Genomic DNA, 10,235 nt, shown 5'->3' on the forward strand with positions numbered 1-10,235 from the left:
TATATATGTATGTACATTAGGGTGGTCCCAGAATGCATGTGAAAAAGTAAAGCGTTCCAAAAAAATATACCCAAATTTTTTATTTTTATTTCGAAGTCAAAATATTTAGAGGTCGCTCAAAGCGCTCGTAGTTTTACACGTTTTTATATTGAAAAAGAGCTTCTCGTATTTTTCGATCGGAAAAGTCTGTTTCTCTTTAGGAGAGGCCCAATAATAATAACCCAATTTTTTATTTAACCACGCGTGCAACTTTTGGAAAAATCGTGGCTAGGATTTTATTTGCGTGAGACCATCCCAGAAGATAATTTATGTCGGCCTTCTAAAAATCATACCTAGGAAAGCCTGAAAAAGTGAAATTGGCTTGGCAAAAATACTTTAGACTGGAATGTGTACGGCGAACCTTGTTTTTTGTTGTATGGTATACTTACGGTGACCATTCGTACCGATTTTGGCAGGACAGCACCGATTTTGGGAAAATTGTCCCGCTGAATATTTTTTAAAAGTCGATTTTTCATATTTTTTACCGATTAAGTCGCGATTTCCAGTGTGCTATTTATTAATTTAATAAGAGTTTTCCTGTACTCTGGCCCAAAAACAATTTTTCGTACAAACGTGGCAGCACTTTCGTTATCACAAAAACCATAGAATATAAGAGAGCCACAAACATAGCCAACATCCTTGTTTACTATGATCTTTGGTTATGTTAAGTTTTTTGTTTTTTTTTAATGGAACGATTCTAACTTAAATTTAGTAAAATTAGAGACAATACTAATTCCCTCGAGAAAATCATGGATATAAAAAATACAAGCTGTAGAGACAGTGGTGAAAATATAAATAGGGATGCATTCTTTGGTTATTCCTCTTGATTATTTAATGTTTAGTATTAATGTTTATTATTTTTTACGAAAGCGTAGCTTGTTATCTATTAGATAGATAATATCTAACAAAGAAATGAGCAAAATTCCACAAAGATTCATCAATATTTTGAGTTTTTTAATTAGATTTCTTAGAAAAATTATGGGCTGGTTTCTCGAACTCAGCTTAACTTAGTTTAGCCATTTTCTGAACTTAAGTCAAAAGTTAGCATACTTTTTATTCCGCTTATTCTTGACTAAGTCCAAGAAGTTGGCTAAACTAAGTTAAGTTGATTTGGAGAAACCTGCCATATGAGTGCCGTATACCATAGCCTTTCGAAAGACAAAAGTTTTTCTTATTCCGGCAACTACCTTGAAAGCTGTGTTCTGTATTACGAATGACTAATTAAAAGCTCTGCTAACGAGAAGGTCCCAGCGTTGTTCTATTTATTTTTTAGCACTAAATTTTCTAAAAACAACGAATTTTTTTTTTTTAGCAATAAAAACTTGAGAAAATGAGTTTAAAAAAATTAATTAAAAAAGTTTCTAAACATCAAATAAAATTAAAATATATATTTTTTAACAATAGAAATAATTGGAGAGGAAAAAATCCACGGTCGAGGATTGAACTGAAATTTATTGAAAACAATCAAATCAAATAAACAAAATTCAATAGTTTGTATCACTGACTTGCCAGGACCTAGCCTGGCAGGAACATAGTAATTGATAGATGAAAAGTTATAAAATCTTTAAAATTTCGAAAGATTTGAACGTAATGTTTTCAAAATTAAGGACTTTCCACAAGAAACAAAATAAAACCCGAATAATAAGAGCCACCCTAGTGTACAATTACTATTTTGGTATTGCATCTTTTAGGCGCGCTACTATTTTTAACGGCATTATTTCTATACAAATATGTATTTCCGGTTGTTGAAGAGGGGTGCCGCTGCAAATTTGTTTCATACATATGTGTATAATTTAATGTGTTTTTGTGTTTCTATATAAACTTTTCTGAGAAACATATCGTCGTTTAAAGTACAAAGCCGCGTATCAAGATAATGCAAAACTCTTCAAACTCAAAGCATTCATATATCAAAATGGTTCTTTTTTTATTAAGCAATCGCATTTCTGGCCAATATATTTCAGGACGAATGGATAAGGCTTGAGCCAAGAACTTTTGGGAGCAAATCCAATTTTTGGCAGCAAATGTCAGTTACGCGGTTTTGTACTTTAAACGACGATATGTATGTATGTATGTATATACATATGAATGCATTTATGTATGGAAGATCGACCTATCTCGGCAGCCAGTTCGAAAACACCCTGTATCAGAAAACCTTTGAGGAATGCCCCATATTTCAGAATTTGACTGAAAAACACCCTATCTCAGCTCATTTTCAATGTATTTTCAGATGAGATAGGGCATTCTTTAATCAAATTTTGAGATAGGAAGTTTATCAATAAAATTCTGAAAGTAATTCCACTCAGGTGACGATATGTAGCTGAGATCTTAATAAAAATTACTGAGTGAATGAACTGAGAGGGGTATCAGCACATGCTCCCATTGTACAATCCAGATGCATACGCTCTCTGTAGCTAAACCTTTGCTGTTCTCCACTGTTATTTCTACCACTCGCTCCACCATAAGCCATGGCACACACGCCACTCAATGCACAGCTACGGCATTGAACATTAATCTCTGCCATTTTGGTGCTCCGAGAAACCGAGCAAGCGTGTGAATTGAAATACCAAACAACAAAAGAGCCGTTTTCTGACGTTTTCCTTGTGTGCTTCAAGGTTTTTATCTGTTGATTCGTTTGTGAATGAGAAGTGGTGAAACGACAATGGAGCATTTTCGGTTTGGTGCATATTCTCGACGAGAGGTGACTCTACGGCAAACCAGTGTGTGTGCGGTCAGTTGTTGTCGTTGTGTTCGATGTCAAAGTCGCAATAGGCGTATGTAGTCGCGGCGCATAAATTAAAATAATCGAGGAATAGTTAATATTTTGTAAGATATTTGCGTTAATTGGTTAATGCTTTGTAGACGCGATGGCGAAATTGAAAGCGCATAATAGCAGCGTCGGCGGCAAATATACGAAACTTCAATAACTCTTTAGTTTAAATAATCAAAGACTTGTAAGAAAAAGACGGCGCAAAGTAGGCATCGGAATTACGTACGAGAACCTTTATAGATACATACATACATATAAACAAACATACATACATATGTACACGCAGAAAATTGAGCGCTGCTAAATTTATCAATTTGCATTTTCCACTTGCATTGTACATGAGCTATGTACGCATGATACATTACATACGCATAAAACGCCTGAAAATTGACGATATCTAAAAAATTGGCAAATAAAGCCACCCATTTAGTCGGCATACACGGCACTGGGGCATAAAACGGGCACGCAGCTGAGTGGCTACTAACAACTAAATACTACAAATTTCGCATCCATATGTTTGTCAGTATTTATTTATTTACCAACTCCAACCAGCGACTGCGGTGCATTTTGTGAAGCACGTACCTACCTATATTGGTTGTACGTTTATTTTAAAGTTCATTGGGAAACAAGCAGGTTGTTGTGCTGTGCACGAAACACGAGTGTGAACGCAAAGTAGAAAATAAAACAAGAAAATCCGCATTGCAAATACCTGCACTAATTATGCCAAAAATACCGAATTTCAACAAGCCGATATGGCTGCTCCACACTCTGTTCTTCTTAATTTTGTGCCGCGCTACCCTAACCTTGGCGAAATCGGACACGTCTACCCAAAGCCAACAACAAATTGGCAGCAATTATGCTCTGAAAGGAAAACTAATACTTGCACATGTGGTAAGTTGTAAATACAGAATTTGAAGTGACGATTTATCTGCCAGTCGATGTCTGTCAGTGACTATTTCACTAAATTAACAAGTCAGCACCTTCAAAATCTTTGAATAATTATTTCTATTGGTTATTTTAGCTTTACCGCCACGGTGATCGAACACCAATTGAACCGTACCCAACGGATCCATGGAAAAAGCGAGAGTACTGGCCAGTCGGTTGGGGCGAGCTGACCAATGTAAGTAGCTACAGATGTAATTTTAGTTTTGATTTCCCAATAGTTAGATAATAGATATTACATACATGCTTTACGTCTGCTTACTATACAATCATACATATGTATACACATATTTATCTACATATATAATTATGCATGTTTTGCCCCAACAGAATACTTTTGAGTACCATATGGAAGCGAAGTTTGATATTGTAGAAATATGGTATGTATGTATAAGTTACATATGTATGTAATGTACATATATCTCTCAAGACAAAATTATCCAACAACACGAATACTGAGAATTAAGCAGATGGTTCATTTGGCGATTAAATTTTTGCTTGGTACATTGCTTCCGGTTTGACATTTTTTACAATTGAATACTTTTAAATAGGGAAAACCATTTCAACATATAAATTATTTATCTCGGAACGAATAAGTTTTTCTTCACAAAATTGTGATGCCACACGATGACGAATTCAAAAATAATAGAATCTCCCCCAAACACCCATTCTTGTTTCACAAAAATTCGGTAGATATAGCTACGAATGTACTTTTAAAATTATAAAATTCTGATTTCAACAATCAACTTACTAAAAACTGACAAACTCGGTCAAAAACATTTTAACTTACTGAATTTTTATCTATTTTGGTATATTTCTCCAGACGCCATTATCGAATTTCTATGTAGAATTGCTCGGTGATTACGAAAATCGGGTTAATTTGTTTTTCTATGGATACGTTTACGAGATATTAGCAATTTACCATTATTCAGCTTAAAGCAAATATTAGTTCCTTTTAATCACGTATATCTTACGAACCAATTGAAAAATCTTAATATAAAGTACGGCAAATGGAAGCTAATGAAATTCTCCATAAACCATATATACATTACTTCCCGATAGCACTCATAGTTTCTGACAAATTAATTAATCATTCCAGTTGTTTTTATTTTTTAATGAAAAAACGAAAAAAAATCAAACTTTAACAAAAGAAAAATTGAAATAATAACAGGTTCTGTGTCAAATCTTTGCATTTGTGTTAAATCCTCTGCTGTTAGAAAAAAAAATTAAGTTACTGATGAAGAAAATCGGTGTATAAGAAATAATGAGTGGTCAAATGAAAATGCGCAAATATTTTTTTTATGAATTATGAGTAGAAAAGCGTGTTACTCAGGGGTACGTGGCTTATGGGTAACTTTCTTTCCTACTCATTTTTCATAAAAAAAATCTTTGCGTATTTTCATTTGACCACTCATTATTTCTTATTTATCCATCGATTTTTTTTCATAGTAATTTGAGATTTTTTTTTGTAACAGAACAGGCTTTAGTACAAATGCAAAAATTTGGCACAGAACCTGTTAATTTTTAAATTTTTCTTCTGTTAAAGCTTGATTTTTTTAATTTTTTCATAATGAAATGAAAAAAGCTGGAATGATTAATTAATTTGCCAGAAACTATAAGCCCTATCGGAAAGCGATAAATTGGTTCCTAAGATATACGTTATTAAAAGGAACACGGTAAATTGACCTTTTATGGAAGTTTCATTACATTTTTTGTAGCATATTCAAATTAGGGCTTTTTGCTTTCACAAATGGCCATTCGTTCAGTGTGGGTTTTTGAGTTACGATTCTAAATTGTTTGGAGAAGATGGGGTTTAGTAAAAGCTTCTCGGGAATTAAAAAAAAAAAACAAATTTCGAATAAAATTTCTGTTAGGGCCTTTCTACATTTCATCAACGATATGTAAATATGTAAGTACATACCCTGCAAACCATTTTTTTCAGAGTGTTCTGAACTGTAGAGAAATTTTAAGAAATTCGTAAATATCTCATCCGATTTTTTGCCGAATTTTCTAAAATTAAATAAACTTCGATTCTTTTACGAAATTTCGGAAGAAAATCGGTAAAGCAATGAAACGAATGCTACCATGTGAAGAATTTCTTTCAGAATTTTTCCAGAATTTTCTTTATTTTTCTTACAGAAATTTCTTTACGAGTTCGTGTCAACCACTTCATATCTTTTTCATTTTCTTTGAAGATTCGTAAAAAAATCGGTACAAAAATAAGATACTTTTAAAGACTTCGATAAGATTTCGGGAACTTTGGTTTGCAGGGTATTTAGCTTCCACTAAAAGCTGAAAAAAACATTTTGCTGTAATTTTTTGAAAAAATACCCAGTACAATCTACCTCCGCCGCGTATTTAACACGTGCTTTGAAAAGTTTTTTGGCGTTTTCAAGTTAATACAACTTAGCTTTGGTCAAGATTAAACTTTTATGTATGTAAAATTTTATTAAAAATATAAAAAACGGTGGTAATTTATACAATTTTCCCTGAAATTGAAGGCGATAAAGATAAACATTGTATGTACATATTTTGATACGAATGGATATAGGTCTCTTGACTCTTTGGCGTTTTTTTTTTCAAGTTAGAAGTTTAACAATAAAAACAGTCATCCGTTGTCTGAAATGACAACAACGTTCATAATAGACTTATCATTTACTTTGCGATTAATAACCGGCCGCTATTGATAATTCAAAATGCATACTGTGTGTACATACATATGTATGTATATACTGTATTTCAATGTACACAATAATGCCAATATGAATTAAAAACATAAAATATATTTCTGTACAATAATCAATACAAATGCACACTCATACGCTGCTGCTTATGAAAACCGAGAATTGCTATTATTTGTAAAGTATGTATTCGTCAGACTCATTGAGTTATAAGCAAAACATATCTACTGCACGTGATCATGTAAGAATAAGAAGTATATTGACTTTGGCGAAGCACAGTGGGTGCGCTTCGTACAAAAATTTGTGAAAAATCAAATATGTAGTGAAAGTAACGCAGGAATAATGAGACGTTAGTAAAATTCGCTTTCAAATTGTGCCTTAAGGATGCAACTTTGCGCTATATGAAATGGTAATTGACCACTGACTTATTTGCAAATTTTCTAGAAATAATTTCATTGTGATAGAGTTTTGGTCATTTGAGTGAGCAAAAAGTTAATATGCATTATTTTTAATCTGGAATTCATAATTATTTTATTGTAAGCACACACCACTGTGCAGTGACTATCGCTTGGCTAATGGTCACTGCGGCGACAGCAGTATTTGTGTAGGCGTTTCAAATTTAAGTACATTTGCACTTTCGTACGTATTTTTAGAACATATCAATGTTTGTATACATAAACTAGCTAATGCCCGCTTGCTTCGCGGCGCCTAATAAGAATTTTTGCGTTGGACAATGCAAACGAGCACTTAAAAGCAAAAATAGTCTGTAAAGTCAAAATTTTTAGTTTAAGTTGAAACCACTAAAGCGCAGTATCCCCTCACACACAGGCCAACGTAATAGTAACGCTGTGATAGCATATGGGATACTAATCCCTTTCGATGTCATCAGCTTAACCGATGGTCTTATTTTCACCTACCTGCCAGGTAGGGGCTGTTTTTCTATTTCTTCTAAAAAACAAATCGTAGCACAAAGCTCAATAACACTATTGAAATAAATACGACTTTTATAAATAATAAAATAGTCTATAACGAGACTAATAAAAATCAATGCTCCAAACTTTGTGCAGAATTAGAAAAAATTTTAAAAATTTTATCTTCTACCAAAAAATATAAACAAAGTTACAATAACTCAGTGGGATTTAGAAATCTAGGAGAAAATGGTTCCCAATCGAATGATACTTGCCCGTTCACATAAATGTATACAGATTAGGGTGGTCCAAAAACAATAATGTCGGAATTTTAATGCTCTCACCCCCTACTATAATTGTTCTATATCGAAAAAAGTAGACCCCTATTTTTTATTTTGAAATCAAAAAATATTTAGAGGACGCTCAAAGCGCTCAAAGTTTTCCATGTATTTTTATATGGGGAAAATAAATTGTTTCGTAGAAATGGTATAGAATTCTTGAAAGTCAATATTTTTCGATCGGAAAACTGTGGTTCTCTTCAGGAGACTTTCAATAATAATACCCAATTGTTTATTTAACCATTTTTTAATACTAACGATTTGTATTGGTCGCCCCATTGCACTTTTCGGGGTTTTTGTGGGTTTTTGGCTGACCTATAAATTATAGTTGCAAATATGGTTAAATAAATAATTGGGTATTATTATTGGGAGCCTCGTGCAGATAAACAGAGTTTTCTGGTAGAAAAATATTGATTTTGAACTATTTTAAACCATTTCTACGAAAAGTTGTTTTTACCCCATATAAAATACATGAAAAATTTTGGACGCTTTGAGCGACCCCTAAATATTTTTTGATTTCAAAATAAAAAATAAGGGTATATTTTTTCGGTATGGAACAATCCTAGGGAGTGAGAGCATAAAAATTTCGACTTTTACATCGGTGATGCGCTTAAAAATATGTTGCCATACAGACAGATCAAAATTCTAAAAATTGTTGATTTGGCTTCTGCTGATCTAATAAACCCCCTATTAATTTTTCTTTAATATCTATTGTGTACAGATATCGGCCTGTTACAATTTTATTATGCTCAAATACCTTCGTTTGATATCCATATGGCAACATTTAGGTTAACTTATCAATTTAACTGAATTAAATTTTTCAAATAGTTGGCAGCCCGCTTCAAAAATATTTTCGAAAGTAAGCTTCCTAAACCTCTTTATTTTAATATTCGTATTGCAATATTTTATTTATTTTACCAATTTAAATGAATAAAATTTTTCAAACAGATCCCCTAAAAATATTTTCGGTATTAAAATTTCCTAACCTCTTTAGTTTGATGCCAATATTTCACTATTTAATTTATGTTATCAATTAATTTAAATGAAAGTTTTCAAACAGGTGGTGTATCAATTTAACTAAACTGAAATTTTCAAACAGGTGGCAACCCTCTAATTTTTTTTTCTTCTATATTGTAAGTTAGACCTCTAGCGATACATAGGTGAAAACTTGATTCGATTCCATGCATTAGTTTTCGAGTTATGCGCGTACAAATATACAGACAGACAGACCAAAATTCTAAAAATTGCAACAATGTATCTCAACTATGCTTTTCACGTTTTCTTTTTTTGCGCCAGAGCGCAATAAAGTGTACCCAGCGGCCGTTTTTGAGATAAAAATGTATTGCAGATTCAGATTGCCGTACCCAAAAACCCGCAGAAATTGCCAACCTGGGAAAACTGAGAAATAACTTTTCTATGCACTTTTCCAGACTTTCAAAAAAATTGGTTTTATCAATTCCTCCGGCTGCTGTCGAACAGTTTTTTGATAATTTTCTTTCATTTACTTAATAAAAAAATACAAGTATGTATTAAGTTAAGTACATATGCAGAAATTACCGCCACCCCTTCTCTTCTATGTTGTGTACAAATTGCATAGCTGTATCGATTACCGGTATCTCACTAGAACGAATCATTTTTACTATGGGAGTGTATGTAAATTCAAAACTTTAAGGCCGCTTTTCTCGAATTCTGCTTTTTTTGAGTTATGACACTATTGAAGTAAGATAGCGATATGTTCAAAGATTTATTTATATGGAAGAAAATGAGCGATACCTTCAAAAAAGGGCCAACAATTAACGGTAAGTCCTAGCTACTTCAAACATGCACTTTATCATACTAAAATTGAAGGGACTACAAGGATATTTTTTTTAAATTTATTAGCGGAAAAAGTCATTGAAAATTTTGACTGAAAAATGAAGAGCGCTGAAATTACGACACACTTTTTGTTGTGACCTTTTATTTGACACAGTCTAATGTACATATTATTAGGAGTTTAATTTTTAATTCAAATTGTAAAACGAAAATCAATAAATAGTCAGGTTCCTTAATTACAAAGAAATACACATGATAAAAACATAGCAAGGTAGAACCGTTCTCTCATTTTGTCGGCCATGATTTTTTTTTGAAGTTTGCCAGCATTTTAAAATCATATAAAATTGAAAATAAAGAATTGAAATTGTTCGAAATTGTTGTTGCTTGAGATTGAAAATGAAAATGTGTGTGCGAGTTTGTAAGTAAATTTAAAAATTAAAATGTTTGGAAATGTCAAGAATTTTAAAAGTAACTCTCAGCGGTTCTACCTTACTATATTTTTATCATGGAAATACACATTTACATACGTACATACATACATACGTATTTAGATAGTTAATTCCTGCAAAAGATCAATCGAATGACTTCGACAGTCCGCCAACTGATAATGAAATAAGACATGCCTCAAGTATTAAATAAATATAAAGAGTGTCTTCATATGTTTGATAAGATTTTCACGTTCCCACCACACTAGAATTAGTACAATGGCTGTTCACTATAACAAATGTACGATTACTTTTCACACATA

General features: G+C 32.5%; 2 protein-coding genes across 6 annotated transcripts in view; one reads left to right on the plus strand and one right to left on the minus strand.

Annotated features, from left to right (window-relative positions):
• LOC118736943 overlaps positions 1–10,235 on the minus strand; it is a 38,836-nt gene that overhangs the window by 23,945 nt on the left and 4,656 nt on the right. The window lies entirely within an intron of this gene.
• On the plus strand, positions 2,508–3,992 carry LOC118736947. Of its 2 annotated transcripts, XM_036467115.1 has the most exons (3): positions 2,508–3,384; positions 3,440–3,697; positions 3,828–3,992. In XM_036467115.1, exons 2-3 carry the CDS (start codon positions 3,527–3,529, stop codon positions 3,975–3,977), a joined length of 321 nt encoding a protein of 106 aa, XP_036323008.1. In that variant the 5' UTR covers positions 2,508–3,384; positions 3,440–3,526; the 3' UTR covers positions 3,978–3,992. The 2 variants fall into 2 exon arrangements, with proteins under 2 accessions (XP_036323008.1, XP_036323007.1); XM_036467114.1 differs by having other exon boundaries at positions 2,510–3,697.

Source organism: Rhagoletis pomonella, unplaced genomic scaffold (assembly GCF_013731165.1).
Source record: "Rhagoletis pomonella isolate Grant_MI unplaced genomic scaffold, Rhpom_1.0 Rhpom_scaffold_00004, whole genome shotgun sequence".
Lineage (NCBI taxonomy): Eukaryota > Metazoa > Arthropoda > Insecta > Diptera > Tephritidae > Rhagoletis > Rhagoletis pomonella.

Bases quoted from the DNA above. Each gene is read 5' to 3' on its own strand.
- LOC118736947 (XM_036467115.1), top strand. From the start codon at position 3,527: ATGCCAAAAATACCGAATTTCAACAAGCCGATATGGCTGCTCCACACT. The intron at 3,698-3,827 runs GTAAGTTGTAAA...TGGTTATTTTAG, and splicing joins AACTAATACTTGCACATGTG to CTTTACCGCCACGGTGATCG.